This window comes from Mytilus californianus, unplaced genomic scaffold, assembly GCF_021869535.1.
Source record: "Mytilus californianus isolate M0D057914Y unplaced genomic scaffold, xbMytCali1.0.p SCAF_9, whole genome shotgun sequence".
NCBI lineage: Eukaryota > Metazoa > Mollusca > Bivalvia > Mytilida > Mytilidae > Mytilus > Mytilus californianus.
The window spans coordinates 12,228,296-12,255,424 of record NW_026262745.1 but is presented as its reverse complement, the minus strand read 5'-3'; the positions used below and the strand labels follow the sequence as shown (position 1 = coordinate 12,255,424).

General features: G+C 32.7%; 1 protein-coding gene across 1 annotated transcript; it reads right to left on the bottom strand.

Moving 5' to 3' along the window:
* Positions 1-26,189, bottom strand: LOC127716545 (uncharacterized). The gene is made up of 2 exons (XM_052222768.1): positions 25,591-26,189; positions 1-3,035 (listed from the first exon to the last, which is right to left on the bottom strand). The coding sequence occupies exon 2, from the start codon at positions 3,027-3,029 to the stop codon at positions 588-590; it is 2,442 nt and encodes an 813-aa protein (XP_052078728.1). The 5' UTR covers positions 3,030-3,035; positions 25,591-26,189; the 3' UTR covers positions 1-587.
* Between the last annotated feature and the right edge of the window lie 940 nt (positions 26,190-27,129).

Genomic DNA, 27,129 nt, shown 5'->3' with positions numbered 1-27,129 from the left:
GTTTGTTTGAAAACATTTATATTATAACAGTTCGCTGCAGAAATAATCTAAAACAACTAAACTAGATGCAATATAATAGAATGAGTACTTTTTAATCCACTTTGTTACAGAATATTGGTCAATTGTCTAACTAAGACACCAAGTATCTGTTTCAAATCACAATTATTCCTGATTTTAATACTTTAAATATAAGGGTTATGAATATTTGCACGATAATATATTTTTCAACTATATAATTGTTTACTGTATACAACTATTGTATACTGTAATTATAAAGCAAATGATTAGTTATAACTGTTAGAAGAGAATCGAACCCTATATCATTTCACCTTTCATGCATGCAACAAAGCAAATATTTTTAGCAATCATATATGATCAAAGTTTCATCATTTCAATGAAAACTCTGTATAGATGAATTTCATTCAATTCGAACAAGTGTATGTGAAAGCGTTAACTGGCTATTTATAATTTTAAAGCAATTTCAAAATTCGTTATTTATAAATTACAGAGACCGCCTTAAATAAAATAAATTTCATTAACTGATTATATACAATTTAAAATCAAAGTAATTTGATCGGAATATGCAGTTAGGTAAACTGGAATCTAAACTTTTCTTCTTGTCCTTCTTGTACGACGTGTGTGAGATGCACGTGATCAATTTCTGTTTCATCTGACAGCATTGTTCTCCATGTCCCTTTGAGGTAGTCGTTACAATGAATTACTCCTCCGGGTACATACAGTGTATGACGTACAGGAAGTCGAAAGGCTGTTATGTGGAAGTCGCCGTTGTCCATGAATTTTGCAAGGATAAAAAAGCCCGAATCTTCTGACAAGGGACAATCTAAGTGTGAGAAATCATGCTTTTCAACTCCTGCTCCACCATTTGTAGCCGTTACATACTTTTCCAAGTATCCGTTTTCATAAGTGAAATCCTGGATTCCGTGGCGGAAGAGCAAAGATATTTTTTCTTGCTGACTATCGGCAAAACTGCAGCCATAATACCGCAAAAGTTCCGATGTGGCCTGTTCGATTGGTACTTGTTTGTCATATTCAAGTGGAAATATCAACTTTCCTGATTTTCCGGGTATTGTACTTGATAACCATCGTGTGTCTTTTACGACCGCATGCTTTGGTACCAATGGAGGCAGATCACTGAAACAAGCAAGGTCAATCAAGCTATACTCTCCTGGAACAATATCTGCTACCATTCCGTGTCCACCAGTCATAACAACAGAACCTGTCTGTCCAGCCCTTCGGAATGTAGCAAATTTATCCCATCGTTGTCTAATATAGGTAGCTAGTTCATCTGCCTCTGTGTCCTTATAGACTTTCTGAAGGCTGCCTTCAAAATCATCTAGAGTTGAATCAGTACCTTGTTCTATTTCCTCTTCCAATATTGGCACAAGAACCTCTGCTCCACTGCCTGAAACCAACTTTTCAAAATCATTAAACGATATTTCGTCAGTAGTAATGTTAGCGAAAGACTTCAAAATTTTTGTCATTCTCGCGGATCTGTTCTTTTCCCAAACAAATTCCGTAAATTCCCGGAAGTTCAAAGTTCCTGATCCATCACGATCAGCCTCCAAAAATGCCTTTCGCATTGCATTCACGCATTCTGCAGTTTCAGTTTCGTTCATGATATATAAACAAAAGTAGTTTTTGAATTGTTCGAATGTAATCTGTTCACTTTTATTTGTATCTACAGATTTAAAAATAAGATTGCTTTCTTTTTCCGACATGTTTAATCCAAGACCCTTTAAGAAGTTTGCAAATTCATTTTTATCCAATAATCCGTTTCCATTTGTGTCAATTTTCATAAACATCGCCTTTATCTTTTCTTCACTTTCTTTTTCCAAGGAAGGACGCTTTGTTTGTATTTTGTCTTTCGGTTTTTCTGTCGTTAATGGTTTAACAACCTTTCTGGATGTGTCATCGAAAACTTGCTTTTTAGACTGCCTCTCTGCCCGGAGCTTTGTTTTATTTAGAGCAGATTCGATATCTTCTACTTGTTTATTCAAACTATCTTTCTTTTCCCTTGCTGCCATACTTTTCAAATGCCTTTCCTTAAGGAGTTTTTGAACAGGTGTTGTATTATCTCTCAAGCACTGAATTATTTCCTCTAGGTCAGATAACCAGGCCCGTTTCTCATTTTCGTCATCGACAGCAATCTCCATTTCTAGAACTGGGACATTCGCGAGCCTAAACCTGCCTTGAAAATGTTTCAATACACCACTGTACCCTTCAAGGCTTTCTAGTTTAGTATTCTTAGTAAACGTAAATTCGCCTTTTTGGTTGGATTCAGCTTTTTTGGGTACTCTTGTTAAAGCTTTAGCATCCGTACCATAGTATCGAAGATACTGAGGTGTCAAAACACACCAACGTTTTACCCAATTTGTCCAATTTGCCTGCTTCTTAGTACGCTTGTGTACTTTGCCTTTCTTCATTACCTCTACGACCAACCACATGTAGAGATCGTCGATACACGTGGTTATTTGTTGCTGTGATTTGTCGGAAAAGGCAAAATCCTCCATAATTGATAACATTTCTTGGAAAGTAAATTTGTCTTGCCTAAAGGCATCATCTGAAGATTTGAGATTATGCTCTAGATTAGACAGCACTTTCTCTAAAAGCCAACTTGCCTCCTCGCGGAAGATCACAGGTGGGTAGCTGTCTTCCTTCATCAGACGATTAGAAATGCGCCATAGTTTGTAAACGTCTCCTGTCTCAAGATTACTTTTCATTCCAGACTTAAGGTTGTTCCAACTCAATTCCTCCAAATCACTGCAAGTTTTCGAATAGGCAACCCCGTTTTCCCGTAGATGTTTTTTTACGTACTCTTTGAAATCATTGAACTTTACAGTCGCCTCTGAAAACGTGTCGGAAAATGTGCGCTCAGAAAATTGGATTGATTCGTATAGAGCAGCATTTGTGAGAAACAATTTCAATGCATCTTTATTTATGTTTACACTGTTGAGACGATCGAGGGAATATATAGCCTGCCAAACACAGGTCAGCTGTTCTCCTGGCATTTTTACCTGCAAAAAGAAATTTAAAAAAGAAATTTTAACACAGACCAAATGACAACAATTTGTAGAGATGAACAAATAATGAAAACAACATTTGAAATCCAAGGATGTATGAAAACCAAACCAGTTGAAGAGCTATAGGACCAAAGAGGACCCAAACAATTAGCCCAAAACAATCAAAGGTCAACTTTGCCTGAGGGAGTTCTGTTCTTAATTTCTTTCTGATTCTGAATTTACAAACAAACAGTTTTAAAAAGGTTTGTTACAAATCATGTCAGTAACGAGTACTGACTATTAAGTTGGTGATACCCTGGGGATTGATAGTCCACCAGCAGCGGTGTCGACCCATTGGTGTAACAGATGGAACCAACACTTAATTAATTTTATGCGTCCGAAGTGCTTTTCTGGATTTACTTTCACCAGGAACGCCCAAAGCCGAATATTTGAAAGCCAAGGACGAATTGACGATTACGAGTTAGTCTAACGTGAAATAATGCATCGGTCATAAAATTTTGATTATCTGAAAATGTATGTCAATTTTGTCGTTGAAAGACATTACTAAGGGAAATAATTCTTTAAAATCACTGGTATGTTTATTTCAACCATTTTCATTGATATTTTCTAAGCTTCTTAGTAAAACAGATTGATTTAATTTCATTCCACATGAATGCTTGAAGGCATGGATGAAGCTGACTATTAAAAGAGTTAAACCATGTCTACCCACTAAATTGATTCCGAAAGTGTGACTTTGTCAATTTTGTTTTTACAGTTTTTCTACATGTAAAGTAAGTTTGGTTTGCTGCAGTGAAGAGCAATAGTGTGATGCAAATATCGCACATTTTATATCTTTTCTATGTACATATTTTATCTATATAGATAGTTCAACTACAGAAGGTATCTTTACTATCCTTATGTATGTAACTAATTAAGAATGATTGTATGTTAAAGTAAACATTTCTAATCAATAATTGCATATTAAGACTCTTTGTTACCCAAGCTCTTATCACAGCAAACCTATATTAGCTTCTGGAATGGGACATAACTTATATCTAATGAAAATATAAATTTAATTCAGTGTTTCTGAAATATTTGTTTGGGCATGGCTATTAATTAAGATATATAATTGAATTGGATTTATAAAAATGTATGAAGTTTAAAACCAGTTGGTGTAATTGTCCTTGCCAAAATATAATTACATTATGTAAAACTGAGAATGGAAATGGGGAATGTGTCAAAGAGACAACAACCCGACAATAGAACAGACAACCACAGAAGGTCACCAACAGGTCTTCAATGCAGCGAGAAATTCCCGCACCCGGAGGCGTCCTTCAGCTGGCCCCTAAACAAATATATATACTAGTTCAGTGATAATGACCGCTATACTAAACTCCAAATTGTACACAAGAAACTAAAATTAAAAATAATACAAGACTGACAAAGGCCAGAGGCTCCTGACTTGGGACAGGCGCAAAAATGCGGCGGGGTTAAACATGTTTATGAGATCTCAACCCTCCCCCTATACCTCTAGCCAATGTAGAAAAGTAAACGCATAACAATACGCACATTAAAATTCAGTTCAAGAGAAGTCCGAGTCTGATGTCAGAAGATGTAACCAAAGAAAATAAACAAAATGACAATAATACATAAATAACAACAGACTACTAGCAGTTAACTGACATGCCAGCTCCAGACTTCAATTAAACTGATTGAAAGATTATGTCTTCATCATATGAATATCAGGCACAATCCTTCCCGTTAGGGGTTTAGTATCATACCATCATAACATATATGAGAAGAACATAACCCGTGTCATGCCAACAACTGGTTTTTAAATAAATGTGTTTTGTGCCGATGCAAAGATGTGTTCTTTTTGGAAAATTTCTTCCAAGAACCAGTTTCTGTTTAGTTTACAGAGATGCAATCTATAGAAATTGACTATCTGCGTACCATGTCCGCCTTGTATATTTTTATTCACCTTAATAGATGTTTATAGTAGTTAGCACAATATATTTTTGTCGAAGAATGCAGTGATGAAATTACAGTTTTAAAAATTAAACATGTATGACTAGATTTTTTATAACATGTACTAAACAGTAATCTAACTCATGATATATATATATTGTATATCCTATCTTATTTACTTAGCTTCCTTTGTAGTCAAGATTAAATATGAACTTTGGTATGCCATGGTGAAACGTTTTGAAGTCGTTTCAAGTGGATTTTGTTTCCTTGTAAATATATAGAAGGTTGCATTTTGCTACACATTTTAAATGTGCTTTTAACCTGCTACACAACTGAAAGTGACAAATTGAAAAATTCTACATCTTTATATTTTTATATGATTACGTAACGATGTCAAGATTGATCTAAAACCACTTATTTTATACTCTTTAAATTTTTTAAGTACATTTATTCGGTACTATTCAGTTGCGTTATAATGTATTACAAGTTTAACCGACCTTGCAAAAAAGATTGCTTTAACAGGGATCAGTCATTCATTTTTTTTTCTCTTCGTGAAGAATGAACCAGTCTTATGTTTATGGAATTTGCGTTTCATCAAATATTTGCGTTTAAAGAAAATTATAAAATTGAGAATGGAAATGGGGAATGTGTCAAAGAGACAACAACCCGACCATAGAACAGACAACAGCAGAAGGTCACCAACAGGTCTTCAATGCAGCGTTTGTCTAATATTTCTTTTTAATGGTTCCAGGAAGGGAAATTATTACAAGGGCATCAATAGTGTATTTCAATAATACCCAAATAAAAAAAGAGGCGGCAGATATCAAGAAGTCTTTCACTACCCCTAAGTTGAAGATAAACTGACAACTACAGGGCAAAAAACCAAAAGATGACAAAAAGACAAACAAGTCAACGAAACACTGCATACAAAACTAAAGACTGAGCAACACGAGCCCTATCAAAATTGTAAGTAATTTCAGGTACTCTGGAAGGGTGAGCAGACCACGCTCTAAAAACTTTCGAAGGGATAACTTCTCTTTTTCCACTAAGAACCCCGTGTTTAATAGCTTAACTTGTAAGCAGCAACCATCTATCAACGAAATTATGATAGGAAAAAACATCACACCTACAAGGTTTATTATTTGTTACGACAGACTTTCGTCTAAATAAAACTCATCAGTGACACTCGAATCTAAACAATTGAAGGCACAATCAAATACGAAGCGTCAGCTTTTCATTATCTTTTTCCTTTTTGTCTAAAGTTTTGGTCTCAACCGACCGTCCCGGTGCAAATCAAAATATGACGCAACATTAACTGTATCTGTGTTTCATTTATTACAAGTTTGTTGGGATAGATAAACTCATATTACGGTGGAACAACTAACATTTAAAAAATTGATTGATTCATTTCTGACTTTCTTTTTTTACACAACTCGAGTAAATACTTCTTTATAGTCACAACTCTACAAATAAAACATTATTTACCTAAAATGTAACTCTGTTTCTTTCTATGAATCACATGCTACCTATGCGAAAAGGTTGGCATTGTGTAAAAACAATAAGATTTGATAGAACTGCCCAAGTGCTAACTACCAACAAGAGACCAAATATTGTAGATGTCCAAAAATGAGCAAAAAAGAAAAAAAAAGAGAATAGTAAGCTTTAAAAAACCCCAACAAGACAAACTGTAAAACAATTAAATCTAGAAAAAGATCGGCCTGATTAATTTGCAAAACAATAAACAAGAAACAAATATGATAAACAGCAACCACCAACAACTACTGAAATACAGGTTCATAACTGGGATATGCATATACAGTATATTGCGTGGTTAAACATGTATGCAACCGTCAACCCTCTATAACCTGGGACAGTGGTGTATTAACACAACGTAAAAAAAACTGTAAAATGGCTTAACTCATCAGATCGACACATAGCACAAAAAAAAAAAACCACTAACAAAGTGACAACAGACAAAAATTACCGACCTAAGAGTAATTGCAGTTAATTGGGGCTATTTCAACGCTAATAAAAAATGTATTCCTTTTGAGCAGTTAATCGAACACATTTCTAATTTAGGGGAGGAGGTGAAGGGGTGGGGATATATTAAGGCAATGATAGTTTACTGATAAGCTTATCAAAGCAAAGACCCAAGTCAACTTCATTTATATATTTTATTATCTTTTGACTGAAATGTTTGCTGACAATAATATTCATTCTAAAGACCATAAATTGTGCACCGCTCCTTGCTGAATTATTGTTCTAGTATGGAGCTGAATCAACACAAACTTGTATAATAAATAAATAAATGCCATATTAGCATGATTTGGTGTATACTTTCCCCGCCTTTCACGAAAAACATAAATACGGTTTATATTCGTTTATGCTTACCTTATAAAAATATCGCGAAACACACGGTGAAAAAAAAAAAAAAAAAATAACCCAGAGAATATCAGTTTAATTAGGAATAAACCGTCTACTCAAACAAAGTATGTTTCTTTTTAAACTTATTGCAAACTAAATAGTAAAAAATCAGACGATTGATATTAATCCCGACTACTATTTCATGAAATGACATCTTTCTGTCTCCCTTTTTAATAACAAGAGTTATAATGATAGAAAGAAGAATATTGAAATTAATGATTGTTCTACGCACTAATTTTTATTATTGTTGTTACAAAAGTGATTTAGTTGCATATACCTTAAGAAGAATTTTTTATGATTATATTTATAAAATGTGATGTATTGTTCTATATTCGATGAATACTATGTTTGAATAGTAGAAAATGTAAGTTCTTCAAGCCTCTTTATTTTTCTATAGGGACGGTTTCTACTATAGTAAGTTAATATCAAGCAAAAAACGTTCCGTACCTTTATTATCTAACGATAAACATTATATAACTTATCAACACTAATATTAAAATTACGTGACGCCACATCATATTTCGAATGAAACTAACAACGTAAAAACAACAAAGAACGTGATACATCGCATGTTCCACTTACCTGTATTAAGGTCTGAAGTCATGAAATAGTCACTAGAGTAGGGAATTACCTACAATGTTTCGGGTGAATATTCGTGTTCGAATTAAAGGTTTTGAGGTCACGATATTTTACTGGTAGCCTTGATCGAGATGATCGTAAAATGGATGTACAATGTATACTCCTGTTTATGATGCTTTATTATTCAATAATGATGAAAGGCACTTTAAAAAAGTATAAATATTAAAGTGAAATTACTAGGCTGTCTGCACAAATCACTTTGACAAATATATAAATGTCTAGATATGTTTAGATGTTCTTTGGTGAATTAGTTGAACTGTTCAATTTTCAAATACTGAGAACCTACACTTATAAAATGGAAGCAGGTATGGATTATTGGAATGTAACTACCTTTTACCAAACGTTCGACGATGCTTATTCACTTTGGTTAAATTTGATGATTTCTTTTGCCAAAGATAGGATCCGATGGTTAATTATAACCCTAATACGTTCAAACGTAGTAATTATATTTTACATTTCAACAATTGTTTTACTTTTAAGGTGGCTGGGTGGTATAAATATCTAATATAGGATTTGGCTAATACTTTTTATAAATGAACTTTATCATATATTAAGTGGAAAATAAAAATAAAAAAATGGGTTCACCGTCTAGTTAAATTTTTTTGAAGGGTTCAAGTTTATTGGTTTTCATTCAAGATTACTATAGAAATGATAGGGAAATGAATGCATAGCCATCTTTTTTGAAGAATTTCTCATGAAACCTAATATAAGATTTTTTAATGTTTGTGTATTTTCAGTTGCTGAAATAGTCTTTTTAAATGATAAAAAAATAAAATCAACAAGTCACCGTCTAGTTAAGACAAAAAATGTACATCATTAAAAATAATGAGCATTTTTTTAAAAAGAGAGATAACTCTGTCTTTTACACATTTTTCTAATTTTGAGACCAGATATAGAAAGACCTGGTTATACAAACTTGTTATACCTTCTATACATGTAAGACCATATATAATATATATAATATTTCCAAACAGTTGATTTGCATATTGGTTGCCATGGCAACCAGCAGTCAAAATGGAAAATCACTAATATTTGGGATTTTTTTAAATTTTCAGTTCAAATTCAATACCAACCAATTTGAAAAATGAACAGGCAGTATCTATTACAACAGGGGTGTTTTTGTTTTTAGAACCTGCATATTTATATGGACTGTGGAATCCCTGAGGCAAATAGTTCTTAGTTTGTCTGCCCGTTCACTTGTTTAATACCACTGGTTTCAGATGATAATTTTAGTATTTCTTGCTTGATTGTAATAAAACTTGCCTTTTTTATGAAACCTAGAGACTCACTCAGACACCTGACTTAAACTGATTTTTCAATTTACAAGACAATCCCTCATCTGCAATAAATATCCCACCTCAGGGACCTCTAACATTAGTATTCCAATTTTGATGAAACTTTGCAAGGTATTTTTATTTTATTGGTGTTTTGTACATAAATCAGGCTGTTTTGACATGTTTGAAATGCCTTACATTTGTCATTTGGTTTTATAGCTTGCCGAACGGTATGCAGTCGGCTCATTGTTGAAGGCCATAGGGGGACATATAGCTCTTAACTTCTATCTCTTTTGGTCTCTGGTGGCAAGTTTTCTCAGTGGCAATCATGCCCCGTATATCCCACCTTTTTATATATATTTGAAATTTTAAACACAATGCTGACAAATATAGCACACAGGACAGCCTCTATGTTTGTTGTATAATGGAATTATTACAGGAGCATATCTAGTTTGACATGGACAAATTCTTCTTTCATTTCCTAGTACTTGTGTATGTATAAAAATTAATACATGAGATAGTTGAACCTGATACACCCGCCATTTAATCCTTTTTTATATCTGTCAATTTATCCGTTTTATGCTTTTGAAATTACATACATAAAAAATTTCAGGTTAAATAGTGTGTTATTAGATTTGTATTAAATAGAAAATGTGTCTATAAGACACAGGATGTCCTGCCATTAAATGTAGGTCACAGTAATAAAATTGTTGATGACCTGTGTGGTATCATAAAAGAATACTGTGGTGATGATATATCACAATAGGTTTCTGTGAAATAAACCTAAACACAAGACTTAACCAAAGACACAAAAGCAACAAATGTAGGTCAAAATGACTCAAGTAATGTATAGTACTACTAGCATACAAGATGTCCGTGGAGAAAAAAATATCACTGATATATTACCATTAGTTTCTCAGAAATAGAGATAAATGCAAAACTTTACTGGAAAGGGATGTACATACTTATGGACTGACAAAGGTATACTAGTATCAATCTATATAATCCATCCACATTTGTTGCAGGGCATAATAAAATCCAATCTTGGTAACTTTTTCAAATAAATATAAATAACAACATGCAGTATTGTGACAAAAGTACTCATTTATGATCAAATTTCAGTTCCCATAAATTACTTGTTTAGATTCAATAAATTCCCCCAAAAAATTAACTAATTTAAAAGTGTTGAAAAGCATGGTTTGAGTAGTAAGCAGGCCAACCTCACAGGTTTATTCTATTCATATAACCTTATGATTTTCTTTTCACAGTGTGCCAATTTTTAAAAATCCTGTTCTGTATAATCAGTTATGCAAATACTTGTCCCCCCCCCTTCCTCCCTCTTACAATTAATTTAAGTGTACACATGTTTTATATGCTAAAACAGTGTTTTTGAGATTTATAAAGTTCTCAACAGTAAATTATTTTGATAAGTGTACCTGTTTCATTTCATATACTACCTTTATTTTCTTTGGTAGGATAGTAAGTTCACCAAATACAAGGAACATGTGTATGACAATTGGGACTAAAATTACACGCAAGTTGTCCACTAAAAATTGAAAAATATATTGCATCAGCATACATTGTACTTCTTAACATATGCAAAAACAATCTATTTCCTATAGCTTCTGTATTAATTTTTATGTGTAAATATGCGTTATTGCCTAAATTGACCAAATAACTTTTTTCAATCATGATGATGATGGGAGTTTTTAACGACCTTGACTGGCTATACAGCTCTTGCACTGTTGTTTTTTTTCTATTCAATTATACATGGTCAAGCACGTTTTATACTCATGTGGAAGAAATAAAAAACCTAAAAATTTTAAATTGGTAGAAAAAAGACATTTTTATGTCATGCATCATGCATGTAAAGCCACCTTCTTTTGATAATCTTGTATTTTTCAGGCACACATTAATTTAAATTTTGAATAATTGTAATACATCTTGAATCCTTGATACACTGAATGATTCTTCATTGAATTGCTTTACATACATGCTACATAATATATTAGGGCATTTAACATTGTTAAATAAATAAATGTAAAAAATAAACTACCTAAGCTACATGATTAAAATGGATATACATGTATCAGTATTGTCTTTAATAAAGATTGTATATTAACTTTGTCAACTCTTTTATAATTTCCTAATCTAACATGTCTAAGGTCATGCAAAGTCTATAAAAAATGTCTATTCAGTTTGAAAATAAAATTATTTCATTATTTTAAAGAGATGGATTTAAGGGATGTACATAAATGGTTAATTCATAGCCTTTTTACATGTCCCACTTCAACCGTTGCCTGGTTTGGGAAGCCTTTTGCCCCTTTTTTCGAAATCCTGGAAACATATTAGTAACATTTTGTTACCTGCATTTCTTTCAGACAATACCTGGTAAATGAAAATATAAAAAGACACACTAGACTTGCACTTTCTCAATTAAATTTTTACAGGCCTTTTAAAGCTGACTATGTGGTATGGGCTTTGCTCATTGTCGAATGCGGTACAGTGACCTATTGTTGTTAATTTCTGTGTCATTTGTTCTTTTGTTTTATATCATACCACATCTTTTTTTTTTTTTATAATGTTCTACTTTTAGACAAAAATATATATTAAAATCATAGAATATCTACCAGCTCTAACTCAAAACATGGACGTTCACTTCCCATATGTTAAAAAATACAAAAAATGTACATTCCTTTGTATGTAATAAAGAAATTATAAAAATAACGAATCAATAAAATAACATGAATAACCTTTTACATTTTGCCACTGTGAAAATAATTATAAGAACTATTACATGTACCCCCCTTTTTCAAGTCCAACTAAAATTGAAAATGGAAATGGGGAATGTGTCAAAGAGACAACAACCCGACCATAGAGCAGACAACAGCCGAAAGCAACCAATGGGTCTTCAATGCAGCGAGAAACTCCTGCACCCGGAGGCGTCCTTCAGCTGGTCCCTAAACAAATATGTATACTAGTTCAGTGATAATGGACGTCATACTAAACTCCAAATTATACACAGGAAACTAAAATTAAAAATGATACAAGACTAACAAAGGCCAGAGGCTCCTGACTTGGGACAGGCGCAAAAATGCGGCGGGGTTAAACATGTTTTTTGAGATCTCAACCCTCCCCCTATACCTCTAGCCAATATAGAAAATACAAACGCACAACAGTACGCACAATAAAACTCAGTATAGGAGAAGTCCGAGTCCGATGTCAGAATAGGAAACAAAAGAAAATAAACAAAATGACAATAATACATAAATAACAACAGACTACTAGCAGTTACTGACATGCCAGCTCCAGACCTCAATTAAACTGATTGAAAGATTATGTCTTCATCATATGAATATCAGGCACAATCCTTCCTGTTAGCGGTTGAGTATTATACCGTCATAAAATATATGAGAAGAACATAACCCGTGTCATGCCAACAACTGGTTTTAGATTAAATGTGTTTAATTCCGATGCAAAGACCCTATAAGTGAATCAATATTAAAGCCAAAATATGCAATCTTTAATGACCTGACAACAGTATCGTAACTATATCCCTTCTCAATAAGTCTGTTTAAAGGTTTTGTTAGCTTTTGAGGTGAATACTGACATTTTTGTGCTTTTCAACTAATTTATAAGCATAGCCTGATTTGAATTAATCTAACTTTTTAATTCTGTCCATGAAAAGCGTACTGTTCTAGCAAAACACATACTGATATACCTTTATTAATTAAGACATTTGACATAAAATTTAACAAAGAGAACAAAATTTTAATACAACAGTAAATTGTTTTAAATGAATAGTTCAATATGCACCTCACCTTATCCATGTTATCATTAAATAATCAACACGGTATGATATGTGCCAAGTTTTACATGAATAATCTACAGGAGGGACCCAGAATTTTTGAAAAAAAAAGGGTGGTGGGGTTACTGATGGATGGACAGACAGACAGACTGACAGAGTGCAAACCAAAAGTCCGATTCGACTTCGTTGGTATGGGACTAATAATCAAAACTAACAACAGAGTAAATGAAAATTCTGTTTGCAAAAGAAACTCCTGCCTTTTTCCCCGAAAAATCAAAAAGTCATTAGTATTAATTTACTTATGGTGTCTATGTAGACAACATTCTGTATGTATGTGCCTGTCCCAAGTCAGGAGCCTGTAATTCAGTGGTTGTCGTTTGTTGATGTGTCACATTTTTGTTATTGGTTCATTTTTTGTACATAAATTAGGCCGTTAATTTTCTCGTTTGATTGTTTTACATTTGTCATTTTTGGGCCTTTTATAGCTGACTTTGTATTTTCGGTATGGGCTTTGCTCATTGTTGAAGGTCGTACAGTGACCTATAGTTGTTAATTTCTGTGTCATTTGGTCTTGTGGAGAGTTGTCTCATTGGCAATCATACCACATCTTCTTTTTTCATATATAACACAACTGCCAAGTTGCAAATAAATGGTGATTTAGTCAACACACCAGGAGTCGGTTTTAAAAAAACTCACAACTAAAATTGATCGTATATGAATTGTTTATGAATTACATTGTACTATCGATCTTAGTTGTAAGATTAACCATGTTAATGTGAAAACTACTCCTGGACCCTGAGTGGTCTGTAAATAATGTGTCATAACATTTACCACAAGTACATTGTACAATGAGCATCACTCATTTTAGTGTGGGTATTATTGCTGTGTTTTTGCTTATTCCACATTGGTTACAGTGGAGGGTTAACATCTGACAAAACATGTTTAACCTCGCTGAAATATTGTTTGCGCCTCACCCTGTCCCAAGTCGTGAAATTCTAGTCTTTTTCAGTCTTGTGTGTATTTATTTTTTGGTTCATTTACATGTTTTGGCGTTAAGTGTGACGTCCATTTTCCCTGGACAATACATCATTGTTTATGGGCTAGCAAGATCCTGCCTCCAGGGGCTGGATTTTCTCGCTGTGTTGAAGACCCATTATACCCATAGTGGCCACGGGTCATCTTCTGCTATTTGATCGAATTGTTGTCCTGACATATAATTTTCCCCGTTTCCATTCTCAATTTTATATAATTTATAATACACATTTAATAATGTTTGTCCGTGTTTTTTGCTTTTTTTTTCCATTTCCGTTAAAAAAATAACTTTTAAATGATTTTATGGTCGTGAATCATTCTTGTGCTGGGATCATTTTAACACGATGTAAAATATATCTTCAATAAACGAAGGATCGCATCGCTAGAAACTTAAAGAAGAATTACTTCATTATTCATTGTTTGTTTACAAAATATTACATACATTTTACGCATATTTCCGGGTCCTTTTCTAGTGTAAAACAAGTGTGAAACTGCTTCATAAGATACTAAAATGAAGATCGTGTTCTAATTTTTTCGATCTTTGTTTCAGTATTCATGAAAAGCAGCCCACGTGTTCGATTATTGTGATTTATCTTGTGTTTATCCTCTCACGCCGGCAAGAACATGCCATTACCACAAAACGGACGTGCATTTGCAACAATGAAAATAGCAATAAATTTGTTTGTAAAATTCTAGAATTACAGTTTTCGATAACAACATTCTTTTGTTATATATTTTAATCAAATAGATTTAATTATTATTGACATTTACGACAATAGGATGCCGTGGGTTACCTTTGTGTAGATAATAGTTGTAATAATTCCTTGAGGCATAACTTATCCCAGGTAATAAAACGGACGTGCATTTGCAACAATGAAAATAGCAATAAATTTGTTTGTAAAATTCTAGAATTACAGTTTTCGATAACAACATTCTTTTGTTATATATTTAAATCAAATAGATTTAATTATTATTGACATTTACGACAATAGGATGCCGTGGGTTACCTTTGTGTAGATAATAGTTGTAATAATTCCTTGAGGCATAACTTATCCCAGGTAATAATCATACAGAAAGTACATTTCTAGTGCATTTTGTCTTGTTCGTATAGATTATAGTGAACATTTTAAAGTTAAGATATCTTAAGTCTTGAAGTTATTTGATGTAAATTAAGGTAAACATATAATACATGTAGTTTGACTTACTTTAAAATTTTACTGGGTAACTCCTATTTCTTTTTTATCATTGGTGTGTCAGAATAATGTATCTTGTTAATATCTGAATATTATAGTGTTACATAATAGATAATAAACTCATCATAGATACCAGGATTGAAATTTTGTATTTGCGTCAGACGCGCGTTTCGTCTACAAAAGACACATCAGTGACGCTTGAATACAAAAAAGTTGAAAAGGCCAAATAAAGTACGAAGGTGAAGAGCATTGAGGACCAAAAATTCCTAAAAGTTTTGCCAAATACAGCTAAGGTAATCTATTCTGTATATTTGGCCTAGCATATTGTTTGGCGTCTTTGTTAGATTTATTTGTATGTTTGTTCGAATTTTTTATTCAGTTGTGTTGTATGTGTGTGATGTATGTTTACACAGTTTTGGTTGCTAGATCCCAATTATTGTCACATTAACCTATAATGTCTGTTTTGGTTGCTCAACAAATTTTGTCAATATAACGGAACTATAAACAACTGTCATACAAGTTAGAGGTTTAGTTACTATAAAACTGGGTTAGCCCATCATGTTCTTGTAAAATTCTTGTACCAAGTCAGGAATATGACAGATTTTTCCACATGTTCCGTAGGTTGATATCGTTTAATTTTTTCAGTTATTATGGACTTTTCCTTTTTAAATTTACCTTGAAGTTCGGTATACTTGTTTTTACATGAGAGAACACAATCAAAGTGTTTAATGTCTGTATACAAAATTGCAAATGAATTCCATATTTCATTGACACTCGAAACTATAATACTTATATGGGAATTGTTTTAACGTAAAGAAGAATGATTGATTTATTGATTGAGGACTGCTTAAAGCCCAGTGGTACTTTTCGACGATTTGACATTATCCTTATAAATCTTCAAATAAAGTATTTACATGGCACATGAATCTACTCCTTAAAGAAAAACAACAGTCTACAAGCACATCTTTGAAAAATACAGATTGAGCAACACGCACTCCACTAAGAGTAAGATGCAAACATATGCGATCTTTTTTACCATTTAAATGTAAGTTCTTCAAGCCTCTTTATTTTTCTATAGGGACAGTTTCTACTATAGTAAGTTAATATCAATCAAAAAACGTTCCGTACCTTTATTATCTAACGGTAAACATTATATAACTTATCAACACTAATATTAAAATTACGTGACGCCACATCATATTTCGAATGAAACTAACAACGTAAAAACAACAAAGAACGTGCAACATCGCATGTTCCACTTACCTGTATTAAGGTCTGAAGTCATGAAATAGTCACTAGAGTAGGGAATTACCTACAACGTTTCGGGTGAATATTCGTGTTCGAATTAAAAGTTTTGAGGTCACGATATTTTACTTGTAGCCTTGATCGAGATGATCGTAAAATGGATGTACACTCCTGTTTATGATGCTTTATTATTCAATAATGATGAAAAATACTTTAAAAAAGTATAAATATTAAAGTGAAAATACTAGGCTGTCTGCACAAATCACTTTGACAAATATATAAATGTCAAGATATGTATAGGTGTTCTTTGGTGAATTAGTTGAACTGTTCAATTTTCAAATACTAAGTACCTACACTTATAAAATGGCAGCAGGTATGGATTATTGGAATATAACTACCTTTAACCAAACGTTAGACGATGCTTATTCACTTTGGTTAAATTTTATTACTTCTTTTGCCAAAGATAGGATCCAATGGTTAATTATAAAATTAATACGTTCAAACGCAGTAATTATATTTTACATTTCAACAATTTTTTACTTTTAAAATCTATTTTTTTTACACTGTCGTTGAAGGACAATCATATGCACAAGATTACGAAGCCGTGGGTTACCTTTGTGTAGATCATTGTTGTAATGATTCCTTGAGGCATGACTCTCCCCCTATACCTCTAGCCAATATAGAAAATACAAACGCACAACAGTACGCACAATAAAACTCAGTATAGGAGAAGTCCGAGTCCGATGTCAGAATAGGAAACAAAAGAAAATAAACAAAATGACAATAATACATAAATAACAACAGACTACTAGCAGTTACTGACATGCCAGCTCCAGACCTCAATTAAACTGATTGAAAGATTATGTCTTCATCATATGAATATCAGGCACAATCCTTCCTGTTAGCGGTTGAGTATTATACCGTCATAAAATATATGAGAAGAACATAACCAGTGTCATGCCAACAACTGGTTTTAGATTAAATGTGTTTAATTCCGATGCAAAGACCCTATAAGTGAATCAATATTAAAGCCAAAATATGCAATCTTTAATGACCTGACAACAGTATCGTAACTATATCCCTTCTCAATAAGTCTGTTTAAAGGTTTTGTTAGCTTTTGAGGTGAATACTGACATTTTTGTGCTTTTCAACTAATTTATAAGCATAGCCTGATTTGAATTAATCTAACTTTTTAATTCTGTCCATGAAAAGCGTACTGTTCTAGCAAAACACATACTGATATACCTTTATTAATTAAGACATTTGACATAAAATTTAACAAAGAGAACAAAATTTTAATACAACAGTAAATTGTTTTAAATGAATAGTTCAATATGCACCTCACCTTATCCATGTTATCATTAAATAATCAACACGGTATGATATGTGCCAAGTTTTACATGAATAATCTACAGGAGGGACCCAGAATTTTTGAAAAAAAAGGGTGGTGGGGTTACTGATGGATGGACAGACAGACAGACTGACAGAGTGCAAACCAAAAGTCCGATTCGACTTCGTTGGTATGGGACTAATAATCAAAACTAACAACAGAGTAAATGAAAATTCTGTTTGCAAAAGAAACTCCTGCCTTTTACCCCGAAAAATCAACACTAATATTAAAATTACGTGACGCCACATCATATTTCGAATGAAACTAACAACGTAAAAACAACAAAGAACGTGCAACATCGCATGTTCCACTTACCTGTATTAAGGTCTGAAGTCATGAAATAGTCACTAGAGTAGGGAATTACCTACAACGTTTCGGGTGAATATTCGTGTTCGAATTAAAAGTTTTGAGGTCACGATATTTTACTTGTAGCCTTGATCGAGATGATCGTAAAATGGATGTACACTCCTGTTTATGATGCTTTATTATTCAATAATGATGAAAAATACTTTAAAAAAGTATAAATATTAAAGTGAAAATACTAGGCTGTCTGCACAAATCACTTTGACAAATATATAAATGTCAAGATATGTATAGGTGTTCTTTGGTGAATTAGTTGAACTGTTCAATTTTCAAATACTAAGTACCTACACTTATAAAATGGCAGCAGGTATGGATTATTGGAATATAACTACCTTTAACCAAACGTTAGACGATGCTTATTCACTTTGGTTAAATTTTATTACTTCTTTTGCCAAAGATAGGATCCAATGGTTAATTATAAAATTAATACGTTCAAACGCAGTAATTATATTTTACATTTCAACAATTTTTTACTTTTAAAATCTATTTTTTTTACACTGTCGTTGAAGGACAATCATATGCACAAGATTACGAAGCCGTGGGTTACCTTTGTGTAGATCATTGTTGTAATGATTCCTTGAGGCATGACTTATCCCAGGTAATAATCATACAGAAAGTACATTTCTAGTTCATTTTGTCTTGTTCGTATAGATTATAGTGAACATTTTAAAGTTAAAATATCTTAAGTCTTGAAGTTATTTGATGTAAATTAAGGTAAACATATAATACATGTAGTTTTACTTACTTTACAATTTTACTGGGTAATTCCAATTTTTTTTTATCATTGGTGTGTCAGAATAATGTATCTTGTTAATATCTGAATATTATAGTGTTACATAATAGATAATAAACTCATCATAGATACCAGGATTGAAATTTTGTATTTGCACCAGACGCGCGTTTCGTCTACAAAAGACACATCAGTGACGCTCGAATCAAAAAAAGTTAAAAAGGCCAAATAAAGTACGAAGGTGAAGAGCATTGAGGACCAAAAATTCCTAAAAGTTTTGCCAAATACAGCTAAGGTAATCTTTTCTGTATATTTGGCCTAGCATATTGTTTGGCGTCTTTGTTAGATTTATTTGTATGTTTGTTCGAATTTTTTTTTCAGTTGAGTTGTATGTGTGTGATGTATGTTTACACAGTTTTGGTTGCTAGATCCCAATTATTGTCACATTAACCTATAATGTCTGTTTTGGTTGCTCAACCAATTTTGTCAATATAACGGAACTATTAACAACTGTAATACAAGTTAGAGGTTTAGTTACTATAAAACTGGGTTTAGCCTATCATGTTCTTGTAAAATTCTTGTTCCAAGTCAGGAATATGACAGATTTTTTCCACATGTTCCGTAGGTTGATATCGTTTAATTTTTTCAGTTTTTATGGACTTTTCCTTTTTAAATTTACCTTGAAGTTCGGTATTTTTGTTTTAACATGAGAGAACACAATCAAAGTGTTTAATGTCCGTATACAAAATTGCAAATGAATTCCGTATTTCATTGATACTCGAAACTATAATACTTATATGGGAATTGTTTTTACGTAAAGAAGAATGATTGATTTATTGATTGTTGACTGCTTTAAATCCAGTGGTACGTTTCGATGTTTTGACATTATCCTTATAATTCTTCAAAAAAAGTATTTACATGGCACCTGAATCTACTCCTTAAAGAAAAACAACAGTCTCCTAGCACATCTTTGAAAAATACAGATTGAGCAACACGCACTCCACAAAGAATAAGATGCAAACATATGCGATCTTTTTTACCATTTAAATGTAAATAAATTTATGTTTATAAACATTTAACTGTTCGAAATATTAAAGATTTCCTAACTCAAGCATAGATGGCAAAAATGCGGCGGGGTTAAACATGTTTGGTGAGATCTCAACCCTCCCCTATACCTCTAGCCAATGTAGAATAAACAAACACACAACAATACGCACAGTAAAACTCAGTTTAAATGAATTCCGAGTCCGATGTCAGAATAGGTAACAAAAGAAACTAAGCAAAATGACAATAATACATAAATTAACAAAGGACTACTAGTAGTTACTGAAACGCCAGCTCCAGACCTCAATTAAACTGATTGAAAGATTATGTCTTCATCATATGAAAACCAAGCACAATCTCTCCCGTTAGGGGTTTAGTATCATACCATCATAAAATATATGAGAAGAACATAACATGTATCATGCAAACAACTAGTTTTAGAATAAATGTGTTTATTTCCGATGCAAAGACCCTATGAGTGAATCAATATCAATACCAAAATATGCCATCTTTAATGACCTGACAACATTATCGTAACTATATCCCTTCTGAATAAGTCTGTTTAAAGGTTTGGTTAGCTGTTGAGGTGAATGTCGACATTTTTGTGCTTTGTATAGAATATTACCATAAAAGATTGGATGTGAAATACCTGAACGTATAAGATGTCTGCATGTTGATTTATATTTACGAATGATGTCCTTGTATCGATGATAAAATTTAGTAAATGTTTTTACTAGTTTTCAAAAACCCTGGTGTAATAATTTTTCAGTAATACAGAGGTTTCTTTCGTTAGAATCAAATACGTTGTTACATATACGAGCGAATCGAAAACGTTGAGATATACAAACACCATAAGATGGTGACAAGGGAACGTCACCATCTAAAAATGGATAATTAACAATAGGAAATGAAAAATCATCTCTTTTATCATAAATTTTGGTATTAAACTTCCCGTTAAAGATATAGATATCAAGATCCAGGAAAGGGCAGTGTTCATTGTTAGTATTAGCTTTAATTAAAGTCAGTTCAGCAGGATAAATCTCTTTAGTGTACATACTGAAGTCGTCATTATTGAGGGCTAATATATCATCCAAATATCTAAAAGTGTTATGTAATTTTTGTATCAGATGTTGTTTTGATGGGTCTTTGCTGATTTTAGTCATAAATTGTAACTCATAATAATACCAAAACAGGTCCGCAATAAGTGGTGCACAGTTAGTCCCCATTGGAATTCCGATAACTTGACGATATACGGAATCTCCATAGCGAACAAATCTGTTATCTAGTAAAAATTCAAGGGCAGTAATCGTATCAAAACAGGTCCAATTGACATAGTTCTTTTGTCTGTTGTTACTAAAAAATGACCTAAAAGAGTTAGAACATATATATTCGCATTATGACTTTTTAAATGCCCATTTGATTAGGTGTGTGAATTTTTTCTTAATAAGATTATAAGGCAAAGTGATATATAGGGTAAAAAAATCAAAACTTTGAACAGATTCGAAATCACCAATATAAGCATGCAATTTATCAAGTACTTCCTCCGAATTTTTAACACTCCAAAAGTAAAAAATTCCACTATTTTGAAAGGCCTTACTTGAACAATTTATTACCAGATTTTTGATTGTACCAAGTGTACTAGTAAGTAGAATAGAGAGCTTAGTAGTGGAACAATGGCTTGAAGACGAAATAAATCAATATTTGTAAGGTGTTTTGTGCAGCTTCGGAAGCCAGTACATATTTGGAACTTTCATTGTATTTGGTTTTCTTGTAAAGAAGTAGCTAAAAGTTTATGTTTGTTACAGATGTCATTTTCCGAAATTGGAGTCAGTTTGAATGTTGGTCAATTCGTGATATCATTTTGCAGAACCTCAATGTAATATTTACGTAAAAAAATAATGATACTATTAGTAGCCTTATCAGCCGAGACAAACACAAAAGCCTTGGCGAGTTCTTTTAGCTTATGTTTGATACGAGAAATAGGGCTATTATGGTTGTTGTTAGGAGTAAAATGTTTTTTAAAATAATTAATACGAATATCAACTATGTTCATTACTGAATTAAAAAAAGAATCTAAGGATTTTTAGTCAGCTTTTTCTCGTTTTAACCATTTCGAGCAGTAAGTACGGAGTGAGTCGTGGATGATGTTACGACACTCATTCCAATTAATAATTGACGGGGGACGATATTTAGGTCCTTTACTTAGGAATGATTTCAACTCTCGGTCATGAACGATGTTAAGGTCTGCTGTTATAACATGGGAATTGGGGCCATAGATGTATTCGGAAATGCTGCAATTTCATGACGTAGGTGTATTGTCACTGATACTAACATTTTTACACACTTCGCTATAATTAAACACATATTTCCGGTTAGAATTTTTGTAAACATAACAAATAAGAGGGAGTTCAGTATTATCAAAATAGCCAGGAATTTGTTCTTTAACAGAATGATCATTGAAAATACCGGCAATATTTACAAAATCAAAACCTTTATCGACATATTTGATTTTATTAAAATGTTTTTTATGATCTTCAAGGCAATCAATTTTGGTAAACAGTTTAGAATAACAATATGCAATTATGATTTGGACGATTTCGTACTTAGGACTGCAATATGGAATTGTGTTGCAATCCTCTAGAATTTGATGTAATTTATTATCAGGTAAAGAACAGAGCTTGGATTACAGATAATGTCTGCCGTTGTTTTTTGAAATAGTAATTAGGTCCGAAATATTTGTATTGTTGTTACGATTGCGATTGCGATTTATTCTACGCCCATGAGAACGGTTTTTACGAAGAGTTTTAGAAACTGTATCCAAAATGTTAACAGAATCGGTTCTTGATATATTACCAATTCCCATGATATTATCATTAAGACAGAGAGATTAGACTGTCTGTAATTTTTTAATCCAATTTAATTCAATTATTTTCCGTGATCGTACAAACTTTGAATGAGATTCCCCAGGCTGCTTATTTACTACTTTTAAAGGTTGAACTGTTAAATGTTTAATGGAATGATTGTGCTTCTTAAGGTGTTGATAAATGATACTTTTGAATTTATGGGGTCTTTTAAAACGATAAAGGTGTTCTTGCGTGCGTTTAGATAAATAGCGTTGAGTTTCACCTACGTACTGAATACCGCATCCTGGTTTGTTTCATGTGAGTAAATAGATAATACTGTTAGTTTTTCAATTTATATCAGTTTCAAAATTTACGGAAAATGTGCGACCATTAAACGTGGACCTTACCGTATTGTTGGTGGAAAGACGGGGTCATGTAAGTCATTTTTTAGCATGACACTTATCGCTAGAAGGGTAACCACGATTTTTATTATTTTTTATTTATTATTTAGTATTTTTAGATAATCGATTTTGAAGATTGAGACGTTAAGATACCCTTTGAACGAGTTCGGTATTTAGTATTTTTCCATTTCTGAGTTTCATTTTTTGTTTTTGTTATCCGTATTTCCAATTGAAAGGAGCAAAGACTGGCGTCCAGAATATGAACCAGAACACAGGAATTGAATAAAGTAAAAAGATAAAACTGTTCGGCTAAGGACGTCAAACGCTATCCGTCATCAAGTACCCGACAAAATACGTAAACTAGACAACTAGAGGACAAAAACAAAAGACAGGGTATATCAGGGTAGCGTCTGACGTCTGACTAAATAGTAGAATGGGACTGAATAGTGAAATATGAGTTTAGATAAATATTCCTAAAGTAATGAACATAGAGAAGTTCTCGCTCGGACACACACTCCATTATCTTGTTTATTATAAGAACAAGGGGAGGCACTCTATTGTCTGAATTCGGCACTAAAGACAAACTCTGTAAAAAATAAAATGGAAAATGGAAATGGGGAATGTGTCAAAGAGACAACAACACGACCAAAGAGCAGAAAATAGCCGAAGGCTACCAATGAGTCTTCAACCTAGCGAGAATATCCCGCAGACGGAGGCGGGCTTCAGCTGGTCCCCTAAATAAAAATGTGTACTAGTTCAGTAAAAATTGATGTCATACTAAACTCCAAAACATGTAAATGAACTAAAATTAAAAAAACATACAAGACTAACAAAGGCCAGAGGCTCCTGACTTGGGACAGGCGCAAACATGCGGCGGGGTTAAACATGTTTTGTGAGATCTCAACCCTCCCCTATACCTCTAGCCAATGTAGAACAAACAAACAAACAGCAATACGCACAGTAAAACTCAGTTTAAAAGAATTCCGAGTCCGATGTCAGAAAAGGTAACAAAAGAAACTAAGCAAAATGACAATGATACATAAATTAACAAAGGACTACTAGCAGTTACTGACATGCCAGCTTCAGACCTCAATTAAACTGATTGAGAGATTATGTCTTCATCATATGAAAATCAAGCACAATCCCTCCCGTTAGGGGTTTAGTATCATACCATCATAAAATATATGAGAAGAACATAACCTGTATCATGCCAACAACTGGTTTTAGAATAAATGTGTTTATTTCCGATGCAAAGAGTCTTCATTGCTCTTCACTTACATACTTGGTTTGGGCTTTACACTCTTTTCATTAGAGTGTTACTGATGAGTCTAGTGCAGACGAAACGCGCGTCTGCGTACAAATTTACACTTCCGGTATCTTTGATGAGTTTGTACTCATATTTTGTTATCCTAATTACAGTGTTGGCCAACCTCACGATGAACAGAGAAAAAAAACAGCAAATGAAGATTTATATGTCGTATATTTTATATATGTTTTTGAAGTATAAGATTTTGGATCCCTTATAGTAGTATGATTTATAAAGTTAACGAAGCCTCGGGTATAACTGATTGTTAAAATGCATGACGGGTGATTCATTAATCAGTAGACGCTTATCCTGTTAAAACACCACTGAAAAACATGATCCTGACTTTGGACAGTCATGTAAAGAATGTGCCGGTGTTAAGCATGTTTTAAACGCTCAATCCTTCCCTAACCTGGGACAGTGGTGTAGCAGCACAACATAAAAACTAACTGTAAAAATCAGTTGCAAATTACTTAACTGAATGAATAATATATCGATACGAAGCAGAAAACACCCAACTACTAGTACCATAAAAAATTTAGACACAAAAACATTTTGAAGGCCAGAAAGATCATTCCGGAAATATTATCAAATATTAAGGAAAATATTATTATAATGATATCAATTAATGTAGTGTTCAATGCAATATTTTACGGAAATTCTTTTAAATAAACCAGGGTCTGCAAGCTTGTAATTTTTCTTGTACAATTCCATTAAAGTACTATCAGGTAAATTACAGACCAAAATATGCAATACATTAGTTTTGAAATAATAGCCACTAACGGTGAATACTAAACTTGTCAAAACATAAAGACATAACGACATGACATTCCTAAAAATAATTTAAATACAACTACATACTCAAATAACATGGTTTAACCGTAATAAGTGCAACATCTCATATTTCACTTACCTGAATTAACAATAGTAGCGACTTCCTATGTGAGGATATGAATATATATATATATATATATATATATATGTTGTTCCTGTCAGTTTTATAGGATTCTATACTAATAATCCAGGAAGACTATTGTAGATAAATTCACACATCAAAACGGTGATTCCCGGCCGGTCCTCTTAAGTGTTTGATAACTTGTACATCTATTTATACATGTAATGCATTTCTTACAAAGACTTTTAAATTCGTGGTAAAACGTCACGCCACCAGATTAGACAACCATTTATAACAAGTGTCTTATTTTATTCTTTAATTTTCGGATGTCGCTTTTTTTCTTTTGTTCATGTATATCTTATGTGTTATGCTCCTTTAAAATAAGACCTAAAAAGTAAACTTATTGCCTCCAATAATATAACTTTATGCAAAGATTAATGTACTTTCATTAGACAACCCCCTACCAAAACGAGGTCACTCTGATATAAATCTGATATACATCTGAAATTTACACCTCAGAAACAAAATAAAATACAAACATATAATTTGTAACTGTATGTATGGATGCATTTAGAAGAGTATTAAAGTCCGCTCCAACCACCTATATTTCAGTCTTTAAAGACTTAGATTATGTTTGACAAAGAGGCTGAAGATATCTAGCTAGGAGACATTTAAAACTAATAAGTCGAAGAGAAACTGACAACGCCATTGCAATAAAACGAAATACGACGAAAAGACAAACAAGTCCCCAAACACTACATAACCTCCAACTTTGGTTACTAGAAATAGACACCAAGGTACCTACTTGTTATAAAACTATCGGTATGGATAGTCTATGGGTACACAACTGGCATCAATCAATAATTGATCACCGTAATATCATGCTTTACTGATTTTGGTTACAGTTAATTCTAAGTTTAATTGTTTAATGGCGAGACACGATGGATGATATCGGCATTTTCCGATTCAAACGCAGTTATTTCAACAGTTTTAGCAATTTACCTATTTTATTTTCTTAATAGTTTTATTGTTTATGTTATGGTAACATTGTGTTTCTTAATCAGAAAGGGAAGCAAGGGTTATCAAAAAATTCATGCCAATACCAAAGCACTGACTTCTGACAGGAATTTTAAAGTCAAATTTAAGGCATTTTTTTCTCATTTCAGGTTTATGAAAGAAAGCTCCTTTTAGATTTTTGTTTAATTTTTCGTTTCAGAGTAACGAGACTTTTACGGTCAGATTTAAGGCAATTTTTTAGTTATCGCACACTCATTCGAGTTTTTTTTAGATTGACTAATCAAAACATTACGCTGTTAAAGAGTTGAAGGAATCTCCGGAGCTTTTTTATATCACCTGATCCGAAGAATCAGATGAGCTATTCTCATTATTTGTCGTTCTTCGTCCGTCGTCTGTTAATTGTTTCAAAAATCTTCTTTTCTGAAACTACTGGGCCAATTGGAACCAATTTTGGCCATAATCACCATTGTCAAAATTTGTCAAACAACTTGGCAGATTTGACAACAAATAGAACATAGACGTCAAATGTACGATAATAAG